The 27,541-nt window shown below is 40.6% G+C and overlaps 1 protein-coding gene across 13 annotated transcripts in view; it reads left to right on the top strand.

Annotated features, from left to right (window-relative positions):
• The window catches only part of PLEKHA7 (pleckstrin homology domain containing A7), a 279,805-nt gene that overhangs the window by 139,435 nt on the left and 112,829 nt on the right, over positions 1 to 27,541 (top strand). For 6 of the 13 annotated variants that reach the window (XM_053309494.1, XM_053309459.1, XM_053309511.1 and 3 more), the window contains 5 exons: positions 7,625 to 7,681; positions 9,271 to 9,382; positions 13,032 to 13,136; positions 16,697 to 16,769; positions 21,994 to 22,094. The exons of 1 other annotated variant lie outside the window; for it this stretch is intronic. In XM_053309494.1, the coding sequence (XP_053165469.1) occupies positions 7,625 to 7,681; positions 9,271 to 9,382; positions 13,032 to 13,136; positions 16,697 to 16,769; positions 21,994 to 22,094 (448 nt within the window). Of the gene's footprint in view, positions 1 to 7,624; positions 7,682 to 7,870; positions 8,044 to 9,270; positions 9,383 to 13,031; positions 13,137 to 16,696; positions 16,770 to 21,993; positions 22,095 to 27,541 lie in introns of those variants that run through there. 6 more of the 13 variants (XM_053309520.1, XM_053309478.1, XM_053309583.1 and 3 more) reach the window with 3 other exon arrangements.

The raw sequence follows: 27,541 nt of genomic DNA, 5'->3' as shown, positions 1-27,541 counted from the left end.
TCCACCACAGAATAACTCAACGGGAGAAGCCAAAAGAATAGATTTGGACTTGAAATTATATTAAGCCCTTATATGAAACCATCACCATACATATTGGTTTACCAGTGCCTTGAATATGCCTTTGAAACACACAAACGTAATCATACTTAAAATAGTAGACTGAATGTGTATGTCCAGAGGCCTTGCTTGAATTTGGAGCTGGGTATCACAGGCCAGGGCTGTCTAAAAAAAACACGAACTGACTGTTCCAGAGTCATGAGGATAATTCTGTTTCCAGACCACTGCTAATGATCCTCCCTATCACATAGGCACTAGAGTTTCTCCCAGAAGACCCAGAAGAGGCATCACTACTGGTGAACTGGGCATAGGTGAAGAAACAAGAAGCATAGAGATTATCAGGCACTTTTGTCTTATCAGAATCCCATAGTGCCTCTCTAGTGGAGTCTCACCTTGCAGGCTATATTAGTCATCCTCCCAGTAGGGATTTCAGGTGGGCAGACAATTATTCCTTTTAAGGGCCCATTCTTCTCATTCAGCCTGTGAGGAAACAAAGTTCTCTATCTTAGCTCAATAATGCCTGATAGTTCCATTCCACCCTGAGTGCTCTGAATGGGGAGGGGGGCATTCCTCTTTTGTTGCAGTTGAATGAGGACAACCCTTGCTTTTTGTAATTGAAGAGACAAGGCCATCAAGCTATAGTCTTAAACCCCTTTTCACAATAGGTAACCAGCTCAAAGCAGACCTGTCTTTAGACATGTAAGTTCAGACCCATTAAGGAGAAGGAACCTCCAATTTGGAGGGAAAACATCGACCCTAGAATGGTCTAGGACCAGTTTTATATCAGAGATACCTTTTCATTGGATCCCACAGCTGTCTTTCTCTGGCAGAGTGGGAAAGCCATCCCCTTCTTTAAACATGATAATATAGGGGCCCAGTCTGCCCACCATTTTCTCACCAGTATAGTCGTGAGTTGCCAGTAACCAGGCCCCATGTCACCAGCTGCTACTAGTATCCCCCTTGGGAGACTGTAGAGATTAATGTTCTCTCAGCCAAGGACCTGCCTGCTGCTAGACAAAGGTAAAACTCAGTGCTAGTTAGTTAAGGTTTTTGTATTTTCTTTTGAATTCTTGTGTGCCTTTCTTTACTCCCCATTTCCCTTTTCCCCCTCCCCCCCCCATTCCTTATTCTATGTGCAATTCTTATTTGGTTAATAAATTTTGTATAATTAGAAGTGGGAGGAGAGCTGTTCTTGTGGCTGCAAACATGACTTGTCCCATTAGCTAAGCAGGGTAGGGATGTGCATGGAACTACGGAGGCGTGGTCCAGCACTGGTGGGAATGTGTCTTTAAGGGGGGACGGTAGTACTTACACACACACCCGCCGCTCTTCCCCTTCCGGCGCTGGACTTTCCAAAAACGTTCTTGGGGCGGCAGAGTTCCTCCATGCCGCCCCTGCCCCTGTCGTTGTCTTCAAAGAGTTAAAGTAGAAAAAGCTGGCGTCACGTATGTGCCCTTCATGGCGTGCACGCTCATCTCCACCGCTGTTGCGTGCACGCCGCATACATGATGTATTCCTCCTGGTACTATTTTGTACCTGGCTCTGGTGATTTAACCTCAAGGTTGTACAAACAAACAAACTAGATCCAGCAAGTCTGAAGTATGTCCATGCCTGCTTTGGAAAACTAATTCATACTAGCTGGCCCGGGTGCAGAGCATCTGCTCCTCTAGTTCTCACTCGTTCTTGACCCCACTCCTTTGTTCTCAGCCTCTCGTTCTCAGCCCTCTTCCTTCCTCTTCCCTCTCTCCTTCTTCCAATGTTTTTTCTCTCTGGTCGGCTGCCTGACCAGCCACTTTTTCTGGCTGCTGCTGCTTTCTCTTTCTCTCCCCCCTGCCACAGCTTTCTGTTTCTCTCTCTGCCTGCCTGCCTGCCATTTCACTGGCTTGTCCACTGGCCTTATGTTCCCCGCTGCCAGCACTTTTCTCTCCCTCTCCCCTCACTCGTGAACTCTCGTGAGAGTTGTCACACATGGGATTAGCGACAGGTACGTCTAAGAGAATTATATATAGAGAGAGATTTTGCTCAGTATGTAGATTAGTATTTATATTGCTTACAATATGAAAATGATGTAGATAATATTTCTGTACAACAGTGTGAATGCATATTCATTAATGTTACAAGTCTGACCTTTTCTTTATTTCTGTTATCCTGAAGTGCTGTGTTGGGAATCATTTGATCAGAACAGTCATTTTGGAATTTATTTCAGATGCAGTTTTTGGTTACTGTAGAAATTAAAGGAGATGGAGTTGGAGGGATGAGTACATATGAGAGAAGCAACACAAACAGGTTATTTAATTTGCACCCCATGAAATGTTAATTAAATTTAAAAGGCATTAGAGGAAAATAAAATTGCCTGTTTGAATAGCAGACACCCCCCCCCCGCCCAGCTACATTTATTGACATGAGCAATAGGTTCCTGGATTAGATACCTATGGGAGTGCTTGGGCAAACGTTTCTGCTTATTCAGTCAACTGCTCTAATCTGTCTGAAAGCTCAGTCTGAGCTGCAGTGAGTATGCATCTACTGTAAAAAGTAGATTTGGTGCTGTAAAAGTTAGAAGAGTGAAGGGAGAAAGAAGGTTAGAGAGGAGGATGAGGATGGAACTGTAGTGTATGGTAGAAAGTGGACAAGGGTGGTCATAGACCTCAGGAGGGAGAAAAAAGCAATTATCTTGGGTGGGGTGTCTGTTAAAAGAAGTGTGGATCCCCTGTTATGCAAAGAGTAATGCCTCCAGTACTTCAGAAAATTAGATCATAGAGTTTAAAAGATAGGTTTTTCTTTTTAACTGTCCTTCTAGGTCCTTGAGTGGTATGGGTACTTCTGGGATTGGTAGTTTTTTTTTTTCTAAGGCAGCAGCCATAGTACATACTAACAATCCCAGGGAAACTTGACCCACTCAATGACCTAGAAGGAAAGTTTAAAAATAAAAAATCCCTTTTAAACTCAAGCCATGTGCACGCGCTTCCCACAGAGCGAAGATGAAGCAACGTGCAGCCTGTCCCCTGCCCCCACCCAGTCAAAGGTGAAGGAGGAGCAAGGGTCAACACATGTAGGATCCCCGAAAGAGTTCTGCAGTGACAGCAAGGAACCTTCCTACAGTTCTGACTGCCAGAGGCTCCCTGCTGTCACTCCCTCCAACAACTCCCACCAGAGGACATGTCTGGTCCATCATTGTCAGATGGACATGATGCTTAGCTCTAGCTGACATACCTGCTTTATGGGCAAATGGAACATCCACATGTTTCACAAAAACCAGTGGCGCATATAGGCATGGACCACAGGGCAGGGGTCCATGGCCTCATGGTTCCTGGGGGGCCTCCAAATTCTCTGGGGGTCTCCCCAGAGTCCTGATGCTCCATCGCTATTTCACCTTCACCTTCGCCGCCTCTTGTCTGCTCCACTCCACTCACCCCTCAATGGTGGTGGCGAGCACCTGCTGCTGGGGTGGGTGGGTGAAGAGTGGAGTGGAGCTGGCGAGTGGTGGCGGTGATGAAGGGGAAATAGTGGTGGGGGGTCAGGCAGCAGCGGTGGGGGCTAGGAAGCAGTGGTGCTGGCAGGTATAAATAAATAAAGGAGGGGCCCTTGCAGTGTGTGTGTGGGGTCCTCAGAAGCCCTTCAGCCTAAGGTCTGGGTGTCAAAAATACCCAGGTACGCTCCTGACAAACATGGGGCTGGCTCTAGCTTCTAGTTTGGTTCTCCGTCAGACAGCTAATTAGCCAATAGATGTGACATAAAGCAACAAAGTTCTGTATTTTTTCGGTCTGCTCCTCCCTTTTGTTCCAGGCCCAAAACTTTCACCTCTGCAAACTCAATACGTGAAGAAGACCCAACTATTGCACAAACATAAAAGACTGGATAATCCAACTTCAGATAGTACACCTTATCCCATCTTTCACATTCTGCTTCTCACTTAACATCAGCAGTGAACTAGTACTGAAAGAACACAGAAATGAGACACTCTCTACTCAGAGGGCTTTCAGTAGATAAAGTAGATTGACAAGTCAGGGATGAAGGAAGTGGCCAGGGAATGACAATAAGACAATGACTGACAACAGTGAATTCAGCCAAAAGCCCTAGAGAAAACCCATTTCATCTTTTGGTCAAAAATGTGAGTTGGTAAAATTCACAATGTTTCTTTGTTGGCTAAAAGGGTACAAAGTCAAATAGGCCATTAGTTGTATGTATGTATGTAAACCTCATACTGTGTCTGCTGATAGTGGATGCTAAAGATAAGCAAATATTAATATCAGTTTTCTCTGACATAGAGATAAGTAGACAGGAACTGATATAACGAGGCTCTTCACATGAATCCTCTTTCTGAAATGGAGCCTTCCTAGAAAGTTTAAATGGAAGGAGCTCATGCCAGCTAATCAGATGCTTAAAATAATGAAAATAGAAATGCATAATAATGCAAAATCTTGATAAAACAGAATACTTTCAAGTACAGGATCAGTTAAATTGTTGAAAACAGAATTAATTTGATCCCAGGTAGATGTTGGAGGCTGACCTGCTGCTGTCTTGAATGAAACCTTGAAGCTGATTGTCATGTTCACGAGCTGTTTTCCTCTGATAGTTTGCTCTTTTGTAGGAGAAATAATGAACAATGACCTAAGAATTGCTCCTGCCTACCTAGTTCATTTATACTCTGATTGAATATCAGTGACAGCCACAGAAACATTCTAGACAGCCCAATTTATCAGAGCTTTCATTGGGCTGTGTTAAAGCTAGATAAGGTGTAGTGAGGGTTCATAGCAGCAATATGCTCTTGTCTCATTCAGCAATGTTCCTTAGATTGAGCTTTCTGTTTATGTTGCTAATTTGAGTTTCTTTCCCCCCCAATTTGACAAGTTATGCTGGTTGTTTGACAAATGCTGTTGTTTGGAGGTTTAAAGGGTATGGTCTGAGTGTTTCTGTTGTTTGGAGTAACAGCAAACACAGCTGGTAAAAGAACCCATTCTGTGCCTGTGTTCCGACCACTTTTTGCAAGGTATAGTATTTTTGTCCTGTAAAATGACAACAAATCCTATCTAGTAGAGGAATATGTTTGTTATACATTTTACTTGTAAGGTGCATTGTGAATTTCTTACAATGTAAGCAATGTAATATTTTGTTATTTCTGTCACAATTAACATAGCATGTTGGAACTTGTGCGCAAACCTATATGCAATGACAGGCAAAGGTTGTTTAGTCTAAAATCCTGAAAACAACTTTTGGATACGTGTAATTATGACAAATGAGGCAAACGATTGCCCTCATTTGCTCCTGTTTGTTTTGGTAGCTTTGTTAAGGTTGTAAAAAACAATTTTAAAAAATTAATTCATATTAAATAAATGTATTCCGTTAAATTTGGCTTTGTAAATCAGCATGTTATGACTGGATCCTGAAAGAGATAATTATCTTAATGTGGCAACATTTTTCTGTTGGCAAAACTGAGCATCTTCCTTGTCCTCCAAAGACCTAGTCCTTTTAATCTGCCTTCTTCCTCTGAGCCCAAACAATACTACATTGTTGTTGCCTCTTTACTGTTGCTGTTCCCCTTCTCTGACTTGAACAATCAATTTTCCTGTGGGATAATAGTGTTAAGCTTTCCTTTTTTGCAGTGTAGGTTTTGTATTTTTAATTAGTATGCAAAGCTGGCAAAAAGCAATGACACTGAGATTTCAGTCTCTCTTTCCTTTTCACCTGTGCATGGATGTCTAATACCCAGTACAGTATAAAATAGATCTTAAAAGCACACACTGCATTACTTAACATTAAGCTAGCAAAATATCCTTACACTTCCATGAGCCAGTTCAGCTCATAGCCTCTGGCTTATAGACCCCCTTCTTCCTCTCCCTTCTCTCCTCAGGCACTCAGATTCTATCTCGCACTCCCTAGGTAATGACAAACCATACTTTGCTGTTAATCTAAACCTGGGAAACTATGCTTTGAGCAAACCATCATTTGCTGTGAACCAAAACAGGAAGCCATGGTTCTGAACGTGCTCTCCAGCTCTGATTTGTTCAAACCATAGTTTCTCAAGTTTGGATGTAACAGCACACTATGGTTTGCCACAAATTGGGGTGTACAGAAGAAATCTGAGTCTGCAAGGAAAGGAGGATACATATAAGCCTGAGCCTTAAACATGACAGCCAAACCATGATGTCTGAATCAGTTCAGTGCTGTCTTAAATCTGGAACACTATACATTCATTGTTTTGCTAATTAAGAGCCCACTAGTGTTCATGCATTTCCTTCTCCCTTGTTCTGCAGCCATTGTTTACTGTTATGTTCAAATAAGGCAAATTACCATATGGTGGTGCTGACCAGGAATTAGCTCAAAACCATAGCATGGGGGCAATCTGGTTAGCTGTGACAATAGTTTGCCTATTTGGAAGTCTCCACAAACTATGGAAAGGGGAAATGGGGGGAAAAGGCGGGAATCTGTATAAAAGAGAAGAAAGGAAAGATGTGTGAGCCTGCTAGTAGCTCTTGATGATCAAACCATAGTGTTGTGATTTGGCAGTATTACATTTCAGCTGAGCCAATGGGTGTGTCAAACCTAAGAAGCACAGCTCTAATCTGAACAAAATTCAATTAGGTCCATGATTTAAAATTACCGAGATTGTTTGCGACATCCAAACCCACCAGTCTCAACAAATTCTAACCTGCTTGCTTCAGAAAACACAGTTGAGTTTCAGGGCTTGGGTTTTCTGATGCAAGTACATTAGAATATGTTGAGATTGGTGGATTTGGACGCCACAAACAATCTCCTACATTAGAAGTATGAGATAATATGTCGAGTCATATTCTAACATAGTTGAATATGTCAAGATTGGTTGTAGTGTCTGTACCAACCAATCTTGGCACATCCTAACCAAGACATGAAGTAGGCATTCATGTAGGCATGCAAGCAGGGAGCTCACATTCCTAGGGCTGAAGGAGGCCATTCAGAGCTCGGCCGCAATCAAGGTTTTGTGTGACATCTGAACCTGCCCTCCATCTCCTATCAACATTTCAAGTACCTTACAGATATCTGTTTAAGTTTAGGTAGGAGAAGTCAGCATAATGCTGCCTTCATGGCAGGGTAGATTAGTGGCTGTACATGACAAGGTTAATTATGGAACATGATATACAGGCTGGTTTTTTTTTTCCCCTGAAGAAGACAATCCCCTCACCACCACCCTACAACACCCAAATATGCATATGCCTGCCTGCATAGTAGGATGTGAAATATTAGCAAGCATTCTGTATTTCTCACTGTGCACTGCAGGAAAAGCAGAATAGGCAGATGCCAAAGGAAGTAGCTGAGTGTGCTTCTCGTGCTTAGCATATAGATGCTATATAAAGATGTGCCATTCATTAAGTGCAATGAGCTATAGATTTTAATATCAACAGAAAGCTCCTCCTATTAGTCCTTTTGTCCTTCTCAGAAGTCCCAAATGTTCTATTAGAGGGTTTAGCCACTTTTGCTCTATGAAAATACATTAGCATTGTTTTATATTTAATGGGTAGTTCTAATTATCCTTTGGGTAAAACATGGCAAATTGTTAGTTGCTACAGCTTGTTTTTTGTTTGTACGTGTATAGGCATGCTATGTCAGTGAGAGGAATTGCATCATCAGGCTCTCGGGAAAGCTTGCACTGGTAATTTCAGCTTCACTAATTAAAATGGATTTTTATTTTAGTGAAAATTATACACTTTACATCATGACCGGACTGAAATTTTCCTCTGAGTTCTGTGGCTTTTCAGCAGAGGAAGTTGTAGGTTTCTTAGATTTGTTCTATAATGGAATGTTTATACAGGAATCGTCATAGCAATGAGAGTGCTTGTGGCAGGGGGAGCTACAACAATAAGCTTCAGATCTGAAAAAATGTTCTAGATACTTGATAAAGTTGATACAAAAAGTAAAAAAAACCATGATCAGTCTTGCAAGTCTGTGCATGGGAGATAATGGACACGTGTTTGATGTGGCATGCAGGGGCTTCATGAGCTTGGCAGCTGAAAGGTATTTATTTCATGTTTTTTGTTTTGATTTCTAATCTGTGACAGTATGAAAGGTCATGTCTAGTTAAAATGTGGCTTGAGGCAAAAGTGCATAAAGTACGTCTATATAAAATTGATTTTAAAACTCAGCAATAAAAGACGTAGCTCTTTTCCCCATCCAAGCCTCTCTTCCCTCCTACCTTCCTTTCTTGGACAAGTAGTATAATGCAAATAAAAAATCTTCATGCTTTTGTGATGGAAGGTGAATTCTACAGTTGTGAGGGAGCCACCAGCAGACTAGTGCATGTCACCTTACTCATCAAGTTTGGATGTGAATGGTATGGTCAAGGTGTGTTCTGCACCCGGAGGTCAACTGCCGTGTTTTCAAGCAGCTGAGGTTTCCAGTCACCAAAGGCAGTTCTTCATTTGTGCAGTAGCGAAAACATCTGCCTCTTACATCAAGAACACCCTTTCCATGTCTAATGGGTTGGGCACAGCATAACATTCTCATCTATCAGGACTTGTCTGAGACTATTCAGATTCATCTCAGATATCAGATACCTGAATGAGCTAGATCTCTTTGCAGCAATGTCAGCAACTTCATTCTGAAAATAAATAATGGGTGACTGTTGTGGTGTTTAATATTTTCTTTTCATTAACCAATTGCAACAAAAACTGATGTGTCACAGATCCTATGCCGAAACCATTCTGACAAAATATAGTAAAGCAGGCACTGCTTACCTGTTTCTGTGTCCTTGATTAATTTTCTTCCATGAAACATTCGAGCAGTTTACTTGGAAACATAATGAATACTCTAAAATGTGACTCTCTTAAATATGAAAATGTCTTGTAGTCTGTACAAACGTAAAGTTAAACATGCAGAACTAACTTAGGTTTTTGCATTGTGCTGAAAAATACAACTATGAGCAATAACAGTTCTAGGCATTTTAGATCTATTTAGTCTATAAGAAAGTTAAATGCTCAATATTGAATTAACAATGTACGTATATCATCTGAAATGTAGAAAAGGTTATATTTAAATTTCATGATGAACTGAACTGAGCATGCTTCTGTTAACAGGAGTGTCTGAATAAAAGCTGTTGTAAGTGAAGTTTACTGCATTGGCGCAAGTGTGGAAAGCTGGCAATTGCAATCTATGCCTGGTTGTATGTTTTTATAGAAGAATAAAAAGTCATCTTTCAAGGAGAAGGAAAGATACAATACCTTGTAATTACGTTTTTCCCCCCAGGCAGAATTCACATATGTCCAAGCATCAGATAAACCAAAGACCCTCAAGCATGGTCAGTGAAACATCTACTGCAGTAACTACATCCACTGTAGATACAAAACCTGGCTCCAAAGTAAGTGTGTGTGTGCATGTGCTCTTGAACTAAACCATTCTTACTATTTCAACAACTTTCATCACTATATTTAAACAAGATTTTGTAATTTTTACCTTTCTGTTTTCCCCATTATAAATATCAGCCATTTTTATAACCAATTATAATCATATGTCCCTCCAATATTCTCTACCTTTTCAGGATCTGAACAAGCTTCTTCTTCATGCAGTTTGATTTCTTATAAGTCATCTTTTATATATTTGTTTATTTTGCACTGGAGGAGTTTGCAAATATATGTTTGTCTCTCAAGAATCTCTAAGGTGGATACTTTCCACACTTGTAATATTTTTTTCCTGTACACTCTGTAAGCTTCTTGAAAGAGTATAAGCCATAGTTTTTGTCATGCTGCCATCATCATTCTTCTCTCTCTTTCTTTTAATTTCTCAGAAGATCATTTAAGGAGTATTTTATACTTACGGTTTAAAATGAATTTAGTATTTTTCATTGCTAGACTTGTCACAGTATTCTCTGTTGTCATAGTGGAAGGAAATGTTTTTAAATAAGCTACACTAAAAAAGAAATATTTCCAGTTTTAAATTTAACTAACTAAATGTGATTATAGTGTACACGTTTGTTAAGAAAATAACTGATATCCAGACTAATGAAGCAAAGTTGTGCAAGTGCGAGAAGATCAGATAGCTGCACAAAGTCACAGGGATGCTTAAAATTGTACTATTGTGTAAAAGTTTCCTGAGAAATATATAAGGCGTGACACAGGTTGTACACCTTGTTGCACAAACATGTTTGTGTTAGCACAACACTAATCTGGAATGCAGGCACCATATTTAATGCAATTAGTGAGCACAACAGCCTTACACTAGCGCAATATTTTTGCTCAAGCACTTGGTTAGCCTGGATGTCAACCAACATATATAGACAATCTTTCTAAAATGATGGTTTTTTTTTAACTGAGTAGTGTGTGTTGAGATTTTGGTATTATACATGGAAACTGATAATCTATTAGAATTTTCTCTACAAGCTACTAAATGTTAACATTGAAATAGAAGTAGTTCTTGCCAACTATGAAAGATATGAATTATAGGAATAAAGGCTAGTAGCTTCCTTGACTTCTACAGCTAAAGTCACTGCATAGGCTGGTCCTGTGATGTGTCATGCTGTAGGTCTCAGCTTCAGTCCCTGGCATCTCCAGGTAGGACTGAGAAAGACCATTGCTTGAAGCCCTGGAGAGCTGCTGCCAGTCAGTGTAAACAGTAGTGAGCTAGGTGGACTAATGGCCTGATTCAGTTTTGTTAGTTGGTTTGACCTGGGGTGGAGCACCCAAAGCCAGGAAATCCCTGGTAATTTTTGCCTATCTGAACATAAACAAATATCAAAGCTTGGACCTCAGGCTAGGAACAGGAATGCAGAATCTTGGGCATAGACTTCGGCAATTCAGAGTTCTGAGTTTGGACTGGAGCAGAAGTTTATATACAACAGATAACAGACAACAGTCATTTGAAGCAACTAATGTGTAAAATGTTGTGAAACCTTGTTCAAAGTCATAATCCTGTAGAAGGCCACATGGACTCAGAATCAGAACCAGGACTGATGTGTATCTATCAATAATAATAGAAATTAGCAAAATGATAAGCACAGTTTGTTACTAGGAGAGGCACACATTCCTCTCTGACCCTTTCAGTCCAATTCTTGTGTTGAAACAGAAGGCCAAGAAAGTGCTATTTTGCGTATTTCAAAGCAGATTTGTTAAATCAGCTGGCAGTATAATGTACAGCTATATATATTTTTTCTTTGCTAGGTCCCTGATTTGGAGAGCTTTAAAGTGTGTTGCATGCTGATATGGCCCTGACTCTCTCCTTTTTCTTAACTTCTTGCCCTCAGGCTCAGTACAACCAACTAAAAGTAGTCTGCTTCTGTCCAACTTTGTTTATGCTTGAGGATGCTTCAGCAGGCTTGTGTTGCTGGGGTTTTTTTGGTCCCTCTTGATAAGGAGCTTTGTGGCAAGGGGGCATTTTATGATACTATTGGAGAGCTCCTGCTATTGAATGGTTATAAAAATGTGATTTGAAGATGATGAAAAGAGAGTTTTTTAGCAAGACACTTTAGAGAAATATTGGACCCCAAGGAAGCCTGCATTTAAGTAGAAGTCTTTTATCACTATATCTAGCTTAGTCATGAAAGCAAAGAGGGCTTAACCAAGAGCAGAAGATACAGAGATGATGAAGCAATGGTGGTCCAGGGAAGTGTATGATTTGATGTTTAATTTGCTCACAGTGAATTTGATACCCAGTTATGTAACTAAGATTTGTGTGTCTAAAAAGCATTTAATTATATAGATCTATCAGCCCCCATGTAACTATGTGATGTTACCTCATTCTCAAAGAAGAAATGGAATTTTCCCCACTGCAGAATCTGTATTGAAGTTCTTAGGCTTTGCCATGTGTTTTAATACCATAGTAGAATATGAATGAGGCTGAGCACAGTTGACCTTGTGGATACATTTCCAAACATGCATATACAGAAGAATGGGAGAGGGTTAGGATCTCTGTCCCATCATGCAGTATGGAAAAGGGTGAATTATGTGACATCAGACCCTAGCTATGGGAACTAGAAGAGAATGTGACTTGGAAGATATTCAGTGTTTGAAGCAGGGAGCAGCTGAAATAAAGATTTCATTTCAGAATACCAGGATATAGAAGCCACGGCTAATACATACAATAAGAGCTGAAATCTTGTCTCATTATCCAATAACTTTCCCTCCTCTCAATTAACATATACAGGTTGAGTATTCCTAATCCAGACATCTGAAATCCGGAATGCTCCAAAATCCGGAAACCACCACGGTGTGCGCCCATAGCACTGACTCGTTGCAGCTTAGTTTTCATTACATTTACAGCTACCTGTAGTTATCATAAATTCAATGCTTATTCGTTTTTATGCTTTAAATAAAACCTAAAAAAATATAATACAGTGTACAGTAACTTTTCGTGTTTAAACTTGGATCCCATGCCCAAGAGATCTCATTACAAATATGCAAATATTCAAAAATCTGGAAAAGTCCAAATCCAGAACACTTCTGGTCCCAAGCAGTTCGGATAAGGGATACTCAACCTGTATTACAGCTTCTTTGGTGCTAACAAATCTGAAAAGGTTCCAGCACTAGTTACTTATTTCTAATATTTCAACATTATTATGGTTGCTTGTGACAGACACTGAAGTATTTATCCAGATGCTCTTTTAGGGATAGGGCAGTAATACTGTTTTTTCTCAGCCCTCCTTCAGCATGACTCATTGTTCGCCTGTTATTAGAAACCATATGATTGGTTTTAATTTGATGTTCTCAGTTAGCATCAGCATGTAACTGTCAATTCCAAGGTATAGCCCCAGGTAGGAATGTGTTCTCTCCCTACAAAAAATTTTCTTCTTCTTTGAGAGATGGTGAAGATGGATTGAGAATGGCATGATAGATAATAATCCAGGGTTATAATAACCCCAAGACTGCCTACTCGAATAATAGCATCAAACCTTTCTGAACTGGAAAAAATGCTTTGATGAATTCTTTTATGTGTAACAAAATATGGAACACAATACAGACATATTGTATGTTTGTTTCCTGAAGTATATTTTCAAACTTTATTCTGCTTGTTTTAAGGTGATAAAATCTGGCAATAAAATTCATAGCTTTGGGAAGAGGGATCAGTCTATAAGAAGGAACCCTAGTGTTCCTGTTGTGGTGAGAGGCTGGCTTCATAAACAGGTAATGTATGATTAGCTGTCTTTATGCATTTCAGCTACCTGCAGTAAAATGGATAACGATGAGTTTCTCTTACATAGCATTTGAAAATGCTAAAGCTGCATATCTGGAACTTCAGTTTTCTCATAATTATGTATGATTAGGCAAACTCAGAACTAGTCCTTAAACATTATTGCATTTTAAAATATTTTTTGGTTTATTTAATTAATTAATTTAATATATTTGTCTACTGCCCAAAACTTGTTTGTTTGAGCAGTTTAAAATAAAACAGTACAAATTACAACAGAAAAACGTTAAAACGTTTCAACAATTTAAAATTGTGAAACAATGTTAAAAACTATTAAATCGGCATTTAATTAAAAGCCTGGGTGAACAGATTTAAGGACTTTTAAAAAGTTGTCAGAGGTATGTGTGTGTGGGGTCTTATTTCAACAGGGAGCGCATTCTAAAGCCTCGAAGGACCATCCCTGAGTAGCCACCAGATGCACCTCTACTGATTATCTCAATGGGTGGTGGGGTTCATGGCAAAGAAGACCTCATAAATATGGAGGGCCTAAGCTTTTTTGGGCTTTATAGGTTATAACCAGCACCATGTATTTTGCCTGGAAACTTATAGGCAGCCAGTGTAGCTCTTTCAATGCAGGAGTAATACGGTCTCTCCGAGATGACCCAGAGTCCAACCAACCTGGGACACCAGAGAGAGGCTTGGATCCAGAAGCACCCCCAAACTGCATGCCTGTTCCTTTTAGGGAATTGTGACCCCCATCCAGAACAGCAGATCAAGCCCATTTCCCGCGTTCTGACCCCGCACAATAAAAATGCAGGAGTAATACGATCTCTCCGAGATGACCCAGAGTCCAACCAACCTGGGACACCAGAGAGAGGCTTGGATCCAGAAGCACCCCCAAACTGCATGCCTGTTCCTTTTAGGGAAGTGTGACCCCCATCCAGAACAGCAGATCAAGCCCATTTCCCGCATTCTGACCCCGCACAATAAATACCTCCGTCTTATCTGGATTCAGTATCAGTTTGTTATCCCTCATCCAGCCCATCACAATTCTGCCTTATGACTCTTGTACAGATACACTCTTGTTCCTCAGGAACATAGATTTGTGGTGCACAGTAGGCTTCAGAGGGAAGGGGAAACAAGGTGATTCTTAACTTTCTTCCACTTGCACAACTTTAGTCTGGAATTTAGCACTGCTGTACCAGCACAGTGCTAGTCTAGATGTCATTCATTATTAATAGTGGTGGTATTTTCTGCAAATAATGTTAACTAACTGTTAATTTCTTACAATAAAAAGTCCACAGTCTTTCCTTGGATTACATATGACCAAATGTCAGTCACAGTGTTGGTGAAAATAGCACACTAATGAGCTTTTGTGAACATGCCATTCAATCCACCACTATCATGCAAATTATCTTAGAAAAGAGATTAATTGTGACTGAGGGTACAGGGCTTGAGTGCACACTTGTAGGATGCTAAATTTTTAGGCAAAGAGGGATAAAAGCTCAGTTGCATCAAAATAAGAACACCTCTAGCAGAAAGGTGTTATGGTTTCATGTACATATCATTCAGCCTTGGGGAATTAACACTTTTGCAGTAAACAATGAAGTACTGAATCTGTAAATATAATTCAGTGTAACTTTTTCGTATTGCAAATCATCATCATCATCCATCTTCTGCAAATATATTCAATTCACAAATTTTATTGTGTCACATTGAATGGCAGGGACGGGCACTGTGCAAGAAAGAAGCAGGCAAGTCAGTGGTTAGTGTATATCCCTGTGTACTAAAATTTTGGAAGATGAGCTTCAACTACATCAATATTCCCCCTTCAGACTACAAACCTCTCCTTCAGGAGTGTAATGTCATCCAGAAAGAAAGAAGCAGGCAAGTCAGTGGTTAGTGTATGTCAGCGTATACTAAAATTTTGGAAGATGAGCTGCAACTACGTCAATATTCCCCCGGCAGTTTTGCAAAACCTTTCCAAACATCACAGAATTAAAAGCCTAGAAATATTCATCTATATCTGACTCTGCCCACTGCTCTGCTAACTTGTTCTGTCTGGTGTACAGTGTCTGCCATCTGATGTATCTGTACATTAGTCATTTCTGCCAAGTAGCACTCCTTCCTCTACACTTCACTTCATGATAATAACTATGTCTCTTTTAGCAGCTTTCAGTATCATTGACTGTAGTATCCTTCTCAGGTGGGAGATTGCAGGGGAACTGCATTGCAGTGGTTCCACTACCTGGAGGTCCATTTCCAGAAGATTGTGTTTAGGGACTACTTTAAAACTTCAGTACAATTGCAGTATGGTGTGCCACAGGTTCCATCATGTCCCCCATGCTGTTTAGCATCTACACAAAACCTCTGTGTCAGGTTATCTGGAATGTAGAGTGAGGTGTCATCAGTATGCTGATGATACACAGATCTATTGCTCTCTTTTTTTGTCTAGTTCAGATGGAACTGCAAAGGTACTGAATTGTTGTTTGAAGGTAGGAATGGACTGGATAAGGGCCAATAAATCTCAGTCCAGAGAAGATGGAGGCACTCTTGGTGCATGTTTTGCCTGATGTGGGAGATAGTGTTCAACCTGCTCTAGATGACATTGCATTCCTGAAGGAGAGGTTTGTAGTCTGAAGGTGCTAATAGATCCAGCCTTGTTCAAAGTCAAAGAAGACCCTAGTCATATATGTGTCATAAAGTCCTTTAACTAGTTTAGGCTGGTGTGTCAACTCTTTGTCATCCACCCTCTTTGTGCTGTATATGGAGATGTCTTTAAAAACTGTCCAGAAACTTCACTACAAAATACAGCAACAATGGGATTTGACACATGGAACTTTTTCTCCAGCTTCGAAACAGCTGCACTGAATCTCAGTCCATTTCTAGGCACAGTTCAAAGGATTGGTTATAACCTTTAATATGCTCAACTGAATGGAGCCAGTATACCTAAGGGACTGCCTGCTCTCATATTAACTTGCCCACGTATTATGATATATCCCAGAGGCTCTATTGCATGTTTCCCTGTCATCAGAAGTGAAGCAATTGGTTACTGAAAATTGAGCGACCCTGGTTGTAGCACCATAACTTTGGAGTGCCTGGTGCCAAATCTGATTTCTTTGCAGTGTCAGATGAAACCTTTATTTGCCCAGACTTTTAAATTAAATTAATAAAATTTGAATTTATTGCTGGGGTTTTTTTAATTGTTGGAACACTTTTCTCTCTGCTTTAAATTGTTTTTATATTCTAATCATTTTATGGATGTGTTTTTATTGATCTTATGTTTAAATGTAAGCTTCTTCAGAGACCTGGTTTTGTTAGAGAATGGGGTAACACAAATACATTTCCAAGCATTCTGAGATAACTGTGAGAAAAATATTCCTGAAATTCACTCAGTATGAAGAAGGTTCTGTTATACTGTGCAGATGAGCATATTTTTGTAATTTAAGAATATATATGTAGCCCTTTCAAATTGGATTTAGCACATAAGCTATATTGTGAGGTTTTTCCAGTCTTTCAGAGGTTCAAAGTGAAACCTTTTTATTTGTATTTTCAGGATAGTTCTGGGATGAGATTATGGAAAAGACGATGGTTTGTGCTTGCTGATTATTGTTTGTTTTATTACAAAGGTTAGTGAATAAAGTTTGGGCCAGAAGAATTCTTATACAATTGAAAACTGATCATGAATATCAAATTTATTCCAGAGCCTTAGAAACAGTATGTTTTAGAGTTCAGCCTGGACCCCCACTCCTCTTCCTGCCTTTGTTCTTATTCTTATATCCTTTCAACTTGAAAATGCATGCGGTACCATTGTTATACCAGTACCACATTTTGCAAAGAGAGAATGAGACCACCAGACCAGGTAAAATGAGCACAGGCAGTTGCCTGGCCAAGTTTATTAAAATAGCACGAACAACCAAATTATGACAAACAGGTGTCTGATGCGCCAAAGGAAGCTAGAGAGTGGGATCTTTGAAATCCAAACAAACATTGTGGATGGCTCTCCTACCCAACTGAATGCACTGCTGTGAAGGCTGAGAATGGGGACGAGGGTAAGGTTATGTTATAAAGGCAGGTGATCCTGTCCCCAGGCCCCCCTCCCCCCTTATACCCAGGTGATGATCATAAACCGATTATCCCAAGTCATTAAGCTAAAGCAGACCACTCACTAATTAAAAGAAAAATAGCCCCTTTAACCATTTGGTTGATAGTGCTCTCTCCAAGTTAAACCCTGTCTGCTCCCCTGCTTCCACTGCCACAGACACACCTAAACCGCACCTGAACCACCACTCAGATGCCCCAAAGAGCACCCACAATGCCTTCCTTCAAGCCCCCAGCATAGACTTTTCTGCCCAGTTTGAAGTAATCCTGCCAAACAACAGAAATTCATTTGCCTAATAAAGACACCTCCGTGCCAGGGGCTTTCCCAGACAGCAGGCTTTACCTTGGGTTTTCTGCAAGGCTTTACTGCGAGTTCAAAGTTGCTAAAAAAAACAGAAGCAAAAAATGCATTCTTTTTTACCCCAGATATAAATCGGGCTACACGCTTTCACACGATGAAAACCCCGAATTGTGTGTGAAGTGCTCTCTGATAGATCACAGGGACTTTGGGGTAGATTTGGCTGATATGTGAACTCACACTTCCATTTCGGAGGAGATGTGAACTTAAAGCTGGGTGTGAAAAACATCCAGGAGAGGATCTTTGTCACTTCAGTGTTTATTTTCTTCCTAGTCCTGTTGAGGGCCCTCATGTCATGTGACCTTGTCCATCGTAAATGAGGCAAGAGTTCCATGAAGCTGATGCAGATTTTCGGGCAGTGGGACAGTGTTTTGTTCAGGTCCCTAGTCATGCACAACAAGAACTTGAGTGGGGAGATGGGGTGGGGAGAAAAAAGAGGAGGGAGGGTAATCTAGGAATGGGCAGAGGGGCCACACAAGCCACACTGCCCCTCCACCAAGAGGGATACTCTATCTAGCATCCCCCAAATTAATCCCTTTAACCCCCATTACAAACCTAACTTACTGTGCATACAGGAAATCTCATTTTATGAAAGAAAGAAAAAACAACAAATGTCCAGGCTGTAGTTCAGGGCTAAAGGCAGACATATAAAACAAAACCAAAGTTACCTATAAGTTAGAGTGGATCGCTATTCCAAGTGGCTGCTCTTCTACTTCACAAGCCCATAGGGGTGTTTCTTCAACACCTTATTTATTTATTTAGCACATTTCTATACCACCCCATATAAAATCCCTAGGCAGTTTACAATTTAAAACACAACAATAATAAAAACATTAACATAATTAAACCAATTTAAAATATAGATAAAACTCTAATGCTTAAAACTTTAAAACTACAGAGTAAAAGCCTGATTAAATAGGTATATCTTCAGATTTTTCTTTTTTAAAATATCTAGAGAAGGGGAGGCTCTAATTTTGTAGGGAGCACGTTCCAAAGTCCTGGGCAACCCTAGAGAAAACCCAGTTCTGAGTTGCCACCAACCAAGCCAGTGGCAACCGCAACTGGAGTTCCCCCTGACCAATGCCTTCCACTGCTATATCTTTCCCAGCCCATGTTTTTTGAGTCCCAAGGTTCAGACACCTTCAGGCTTCAGGGGATGACTTCTTTGGTTAACAAAGGAATACATGCTATATGATTCAATCATGGGCGTGTGCAATTTTGAAGAACAATAAAATGAAATGGTTTGAAAAACCTGTATGGGATAGGATAAATGGGTGAGCTCAAACCTTGTCTTGTGGGTCAAGAAAACCTTCCAGGGCACTGATGAGCCTCTTCCCCTGGTCTGCGCCAGGCCATTAACACTGCAATAGTGAGGTGGGATTGCTGCAGCCTTATCTGAATTCCTTTTAAGGTAAAGACAAATCCTTTGTGCCAACAAAAAAAGAAGTTTCACTATTCTCCTGAGAAATAGTCTTTCTCCTTAACTTATGTCTGCTCAGATAACCAATACGTTCTCTGTATTGTAAATAGAGAGGGCCATGGGGATCAGTGTTGCCTCTAACAGGGATTCCCAGATGTTGTTGACTATAACTCCCAGAATCCCCAACCAAAGGCCATTACAGCTAGGGATGCTGGGAGTTGTAGTGGGCAACACCTGGAAGTCCATGTTTGGAATTCCTAGTTTGGAATTTGGAGGGAACGGTGATGGGGATACCTTGCAGTCACATGTCATACTTGACCTGGGGTAAAGTTGCCCCATGCTGCTTGTACTAAGTGACTAACTGAGAGTTTTCCAAATATGGGCATGTGGAGGGCTCACGGTCCTACAAGTCCAAGTAGCCAAAATGGAGATTGCAAGCGTGCAGTTCCAAATCATATAGAGAGGTGCTGCTTGTAGCCCCCAAACAGGCTGTTCTTGTAACACATACTGTATTCATGGAATTGAACACCAGTGTTCCCTCCAAAAAAATTTATTTTTGTGTGGACTGACCGGGTTTTGTTCTGAGCAGCAGTATCAAGGCAGTGTGTGCGCATGTACATTCAGAGTAGGGCCTTTCTGATTCAGTTTGAGCAGGATCTAAAATTAACTAAGCAGACATTTAAAAAATCTTGTGTGCACGCACACACCTTAGACCAGGCCTGCTCAACTTAGCCCCCCCCCCACTGTTTTTGGACTACAATTCCCATAATCCCCAGCCACAGTGGGATAGCCAGGGGTTATGGGAGTTGTAGGCCAACATCTGCAGGATAGCTAAAGTTGAGCAGTCCTGCCTTAGACAGAACTTGCTGAACTTAAGTTTCTCAGATCCTAAGATGACTAGAATACGTTTATTGTTCACAATCGGCTTCATGAATCAAGAAAATCTATGATATAGTTTACTTTGGGTCCAGCAAGCCTTTTGACACCGGTTTAATTACTATTTCAGAAAATAATTGAGGATATTTACATTAGATGGTAGACTTGGCTTAAGGAGCTATATTACTGTTTCAGAAATGGCACAGACAGAATAATGGTTACGTTGCCAGCTGTTCCTCAGTAAGAGAAAACAAATTGTGTTTTGCAGGACTCTGTTTTAGTTCCAGTGCTAGTAAACATTTTAATTGATGTCATCTGTTATGTTCATTCTTTGAATGCAAGAGGGTTGATTATGTTCATAAAGTAGGAAATGATACAAAACTAAGGGCAGCTTCAAACATCATGCAGTGTCTCGGTAGCACCTGAGCTCCAAGCAACCTCCCCACTCCCATCCCCATGCAAGTGCCTACTCCCTTTCTCAGTTAGGATATGCTGAGATTGGTTGCGTTTTCCAAACCCACAAATATTGGCATACTCTAACCTACTTGTTTCCAAAAACCTGAGCCCTGAAACTCACTTGAATCCTAGGGTTCAACAAAATTTTGGGACTCCGGTTTTTTGAAGCAAGTAGGTTAGAATATGCTGAGACTGATTGCAACGTCCAAACCAATCAATCTCAGCATATCCTAACTGAGAAATGAAGTCGGCACTTGCACTGAAATGGCCTGTCCTAGATGCTAATGTTGTGTCCTTTTTGTTAGGCACAGAAATGGTATTCTTTATGTAGGAGACTGATGTTTTGATTACTGCACAAATGAGGAAATGTGATTGGTGACTAGAAACTTCAGCTGGTACAAAACATGAGAACAGGGCTTTTCCTAGAGATTTTTGCACCCCAGGCAAAGTATGACTTTGATACACACACTCCACCACATTTGGTTAAAGTTATTCTGTATCATACAAATATAATTTTAACTGAGTGTGGGGTGTGTGCATCACAATCATACTTGGCACATGGTGCTGGCTGGGATAAGTGGAGTGGTGAGGAAACAGATTTTACATTTCAAAAATTCATAAGATATGCCACCACTGCTGCCTCACCTGGCTGCCCCTCTCTGTGCACAGTTTGCTTCCTCCACACACCCTGCCCCTGGTGCTCAGCTGGCCAGTGTACATACACAGTGGCCAACTGAAGGGACAGTCCAGCAAAGTTAGGACTCACCCCACAAAAGCCAATAAAGGAAGTAGGCACTTGTCCTGGGATGGGAGGGGGAGCACACCATCCTAAGGTTGAGGGAAGTCATGTAGAGCTTAGCTACTACCAAGGGTTCTCTGCAACATCTGAAGGTGTTGTATGTTGTTTTGTCTCAGAAAGGACTTCATAGAGCTGGAAAAGGTGTTGAAAAAGTCAACCAAAATGATGAAAATTATTTTGCTACATGGAAAGATGAAAACATTTGGGGCTATTTTACTTAAAGGGGCCAAATGATTGCCATTTATAAAATTATACATGATGTGGAGAGAGAAAATTCTCCTTCTTCCATAATGCTAGAACTTGAGACCACCTAGTGAATTGACAGTAGAGTTACACAAGCCATTATGAATTAATGTTTGGCATTTGCTGCTATAGAATGGGATTAGACAAATGTATGAACAGGTTTATCAATGGATATTAGCCACTTTGAACTTTCTATATGCATCTGGTTGACCACTATGGAAAACGGATGCCGACCTGATGGATCTTTAGCCTGATCCAGTAGGGCTGCTCTTATATTCTTTGAGGGAATTTCAAACAGTATCTAACAACGTAGGCAGAAATATCTTGTTTCCGTTCACCTCAATTGCCAATGCAACTTGGTAACAGTGACATTGTTGCTAGCTCCTGGACTGGTGAATGGCTCATGCGACTCATATGTGTTTGTTACTATCTTCTCTAAATGCCTCGGTGCCAAGCAGAACTGCACAAGTCTTTCATGGCTGACCTAAGTCACACTGGACAATGGCCCTTCCACAAAACATGTTAAATATAATGGATGCATTTTGACATCCCAGTTGAAATATGGAGGTTAATTAAGATGTTTCTTTCTTCATTCAAAAGATAGCAGAGAAGAATCTGTTCTTGGAAGTATACCCTTGCCTAGCTATGTGATATCATCAGTTGGACCTGAAGATCATATAAATCGCAAGTACTCCTTTAAGGTACATTTAGGAATTTCAGTGCTTATAATTTATTTTAAGCAGTAAAATCTACCACATCTTTAGAAGCATCACATGATTACCTTGCAATATTACATCATTCAAAAGCTGCAAGGACATTGTCCAATATACTAGAAAACCTTTTCCTGTGTATGTGAAGCAGGATATAAAAAGCTATGGGTGAAGCTTCTTCACGCAGATCTGAACTACTCCTTTCCATCACATCCCCTTGTACTCCCTGAAAGCTGCTCTGGAAAAGCTCCTAATGCAGTGTGACAAGCTGCAGTTGGAATAGAAGTCTGGAGAGTCCTCAGTGTACTTGCATACTCACGAGGACTCTGAATTCTGGTTTTAATATTCTACTGCAATGGCATAAGTACTTTTTTGGAATAAAATAATCACAGCTGATGTTTGTTGATTAATCAGCATGGTACACACCATGTTATTCATAGCTTTAGTCTATGTTTGCCTGTGCTCATCTAGATAATAGTTCTCCTTTATCTATATAAATGACTGTGAAATAGTGTTAAAACCATTAGTATTCTACATTCATTATTTTGAGCATTTCATTTCAAAATAGTGGTTTTATTTTAAATAAATAAATGTACCTTTTAAAAATCTTGCAATTAAACTTCCCACTTTATTTTTTGCAATAAAAACAATGGTTTAACATTAAAGAAAATTGTGTATGGAAGGACCTGAATGCATTTCTACTTTTGTGGCTGCAATCCTATGCACACTTACATGAGAGCAAGCCCTATTGAACACAGTGGGGCTTATTTCTGAGAAAACATGAACAGAATTGGGCTATGAATACAGATAAAACTCATTATGGACTCTGTATCTGTGATTTTGCATATTTGTGGTTGTCTGACACCCGATTTCATTATCCATGGATATGGAAGGGTTAAAACCCTTGTATCCGTGGTTCCCAGAAGGCCGGAAGTGACATTGGAGGTCATTTCCGGTTGTCATTTTGTCAGGAGGAGCCATTTTGTGGCTCATTTCTTTTTTTAAAGTATTTTTTCCATGAATTTTCAGAGGGGGGGAATGGGGGATTGGGGCCTGAGGAGAGCTGGACACCCACGGACACAGTAGGTTTCCCCCCCATCTCTCCCCCTTTTTCCAGTTTCCAGGAACCTAGCCCCAACCCCCATTCCATAGAGTCAATGCCAGTTTCAGCATGCCGCCCTCCACAAAACAGAACCCCCGCAGATACCGAGGTTTGCCTGTACAATCTATGTACAGGTTTTTACATATAATCAGTATTCACAGCTATACTGCTACCTTCCAGACAGTGTAGAAATATGTAATTCGGTAACTGAAAATTATAAATTCTATATTCAAAGAGAATGAGCAGCTAGTTAATAAAAATATTTTTTAAATGCAATATGGTAACTTTTGCGATCATTTCCCAATTTTGTGTATTTTAAGATGTTTAAGTTTTAAAAATCAATTGGATAATTTTGGCAGTTTAAAATTCTATGACTTGATTAAGATGTCATGGTTGAACTATGATATGACCATCAGATATGTGTTTTGGCTCAAGGTTCCTCCACCATCCCTCTTCTCCTTTTGCACACCAATTCTGTTCCTCCCTTCCTGGTTCATAGTAACCAGAAGCCCTTTTCACACATTAAGTTCAACACTCATTCAATCTCTGTTCAGTGTACACAAGTACAGTTATTCACATGGTGTACACAGGTACAGCAAAACACTTCCTATTTGTACCATGCCGTTGAGGGACCTGTACCCATGTTCACTTTTAAAATGAACAACTGTATCTGTGTTCATTTTCAAAGTGAACATGCACATGTTACTCACACAGAAACTTGTAAAGTGTGCAGACATCTGAACTGCAGATATAACATAATGTATGAACAGGGCTATAGTTTGCTGTGATGTACAAATACAGCAAACTAAGGTTACCATAGTTAGCCTTCAAACCGGGGGGGACGGACACCTCTTCAAACTGCACTTTTTGATTGTTTTGAGGCAAGCTATAGTTTGTAGGAAGTAACCATAGATCTGAATAGTGATCCAACAACACTCATAAACAATGGGATCTCTACCTGTGCAGACCACTTCGAGTAAAACTTGTTCGCTTCTTGAGATGCCCCTAACCACCGGCTGTGCATGCTCCACATCCGTTAATATCGGTGGTTTGGCGGCATCCTTTCAGTTTCTTTCTGATCATCAATATGATCACTTCTTCAGATTACTTTGCTCCTCGGGGAAAAAAAACTATAGTGAGAAAAATAGAAAAGAAATGGCTTAGACACGAAATGGCAAGACTACTCTATGGACTGCGATAAGTAAACCGCCCTGAGCCATTTTGGAAGGGTGGTATATAAATCAAATAAATAAATAAATAATAAGTATTTATTCATTATATGGTATTTAGACAACGGAACATTAAACAGACTATTTTACGCCTTACGTTGAAATTTAGTATCTGTTGGAAATTACTGGCATAACTCAGAACGAAAGACAACCACTCTTACTGGCAAAACCACTCATGTGCTTCACATGAGTGCAAAGGCACCTAGGGAGAAAACCACTTTTAAGAGGTGCGTGAACTGCAAGCTCCCCTCAACAGACAGACAAGAACGTGTTTGGGAGAAGGACATAGTGCAGCAGCATGCTTAGCCTGCAGTTCTTTTTCTTAGCAGACTTTTAAAAATCGAGCTGCCTGCCTGAAAGTGGCATTGCTGGAGAACATGGAAAATAGACTTAGTGCATTCTCCAGGCAATGCTTCAGTCACCCTCTATGACCTCCATGTCAGGCTTTATGTTGAACTCGGCACTGAGGACTGCCATGAATATGCAGTCTAAATCCTCTTTGCCAGGGGCATTGGCTACAGCTTCGAAAGTGGGAGCGTCCTTTAAGAAGCCAGCAGCCCCAGAAACCCATCCCAAATGGGACAAAACAAAAAGAAAGAGTGAAACAGATACTACTGCACCACCATCAAAAACACATTGAGATAAATCGGAAAAACCTTTGAAACACCATGAAAAACCGAAGACAGCCGAAACATCTCCCTCTCCAACAGGGTTACAACATATGAGAGAGACTGCATCAACTTCCAAAAGCCCTTCAGCACTGAGAGAACATCTCCGTACAAGGGAAGTGTCGACTTAGAAACTTCGACATCGATCAATCTCTTTGTCTCTGGCACCAACCCCACAACAGTCTCCGTCGACACTGAGACAACTGCTATCAGTAGCAACGTCCACGGCATCGAAGCCTGGTGGACGGTTACGATAACTTTTGACATTGACCACAACGCCGAGCTCGATACTGAAGCAGCATTAGATCCTTCAATGGCAAAAGACATCATGGCATTTTTAGAATCCAGCAAAAGTACACCTAAATCAGCCATTTTCAAGGGCTTTCTAAACCATGGGCTGGATATCGAAGAACTGGAGGAACTTGAACAGATACCTCTGATACCAAGGACACCTTCAATATTGATGAGAAACATATATGGAACCACCTCAACACATGGGCTATTACCTGAGAGAGGATGAGGGGATGCTTCCATTACCATTTCACCAAAAGAGTACAAACAATTTAAAATATGGAAGCCTCAAAGAACGGCAACCACACAATTAATGCACATGGCAACTCAGGTTACACCAAATAGAAATAAAATTCAGGATGCATCAGTGCAGACTAACACTCAACTGGAACCACGTTCAGAAATTCAGGATGCTGCAATACAAACAAGTTTTCTACCACCGCTAATTATTCCACCACCACGCTTCCAAATAGAAACATCCACTCAAACACAGACACAATTACCTTTAGAGCATGCAACAGGACATGCCATGGATATACAGACCATTCCTATACCTAGAAGTATTCCAACGCAAACAGTAATGGCAAAGAAAACAAATATAATCAATATTGAGAGGAAGACTTCCTCATCAGGAAAAAAAAACCATGAGATTTGATTGGCCTTCTGCAAAAAGGGCCACTTCAACAGAAAGTAATGACAATGCTGGCCCAAGCAAACTAAGAAAAAGTTCCATGGTGCAATCAAACACAGGGACCCATTCGGTAGAGCAGGGGAAATCAACAGATGAAGAGGAAGATTATGACACTGATTCCATAGGAGAAGTATCCAATGAACAAAACTCTGATCCAAACCAGAATGTACCAACCACACCATCTATATCGCCAATGGAGGAGATTGAATCCTACCATCAACAGATAACAGAAATGGCAGAGAATTCATTACTCTGCCAGAGTTCACTGGGATAAAATATACTCCCAAAACTTTAACACTTATGGAAGAAGTCAAGGAATTGTTGGACAAACTGGTGATGTCTCCTGTACAGTGGGCTTACAGTCAAATGGGATTTTACTCCCGATACTTCCAGATCCCAAAGAGGGATGGAGGCATTTGTCCAATAATGGACCTATGCTGGCTAAACCTGTATGTCGAGGTGAAAAAATTTCACATAACACTGCAAGCAATCCTTCCACTTCTGCACAAAGAGATGTGGATGGCAATGTTGGATTTGAAAGACACATATTTTCATATCGGCATACAGGAAAATCACAGGAAATACCTACGCTTCACAGTGGGCAAAGAAATAAATCAATACAATGTACTACCCTTCGACATGGCAGCAGCCCCAAGGGTATTCACAAAATGTATAGTGGTGATCATAGTCTAACTTTGTGCCTGGGGCCTCTCCATTTTCCCATTTCTGGACGACTGGCTGCTCACTGCAAAAACAAGAGAACAGTTACCACAAGTACAGTGTGTAACAACTCTTATTGAGTGACTTAGGGGTTCAAATCAATTGGGAAAAGTCACATCTAGAGCCTATCAAACATTTACAGTACATTGGGGCAGTGTTGGACATGGAAAAACAAAGGATGTATATCCCAGAGGACAGATCCGAGAGGACATTTCATGCAATACCACATCAACAGGCAAAAGCAATTCGGGTGCTATAGGCCTGATGGCTTCTTGCACATCAACACTACGTTATGCATAGCTGCATCTAAGGAAAATGCAGTTATGGTACCTGATGGTAATTCGCCCCAATACTGATCCACAGGACAAGATATTGTACATACCAGAGAGAGTACTAACCTCACTACATGGGTGGACATGCTGAACAAATCTCCTGCATGGAATGCCATTCAAAACTCCAGTACCCACAGTGACATTGATGACAGATGTTGCTGGGGGGCCCTTCCCCATGCTGGGGGGGCACATCTGTTAGATTTAAGGATACAGGGCATTTGGACAGCTCAGGAAAAGCTGTTACATATAAACTTTCTATAGCTCCTTGCAACTTACAGGCCACTAAAATCATTCTAAAGAACCATTACGAACCAAATAGTACAAATACAGATGGACACCACCATTGTGATTGCATATAAAAACTGTGGACTGTGTCATGGACTCTGTGCCAGCTCAGCCTACAGA

The sequence above is a fragment of the Hemicordylus capensis genome, chromosome 1, assembly GCF_027244095.1.
Source record: "Hemicordylus capensis ecotype Gifberg chromosome 1, rHemCap1.1.pri, whole genome shotgun sequence".
Lineage (NCBI taxonomy): Eukaryota > Metazoa > Chordata > Lepidosauria > Squamata > Cordylidae > Hemicordylus > Hemicordylus capensis.
The sequence above is the reverse complement of the archived record's forward strand: the minus strand, read 5'-3'. Positions and strand labels throughout refer to the sequence as shown.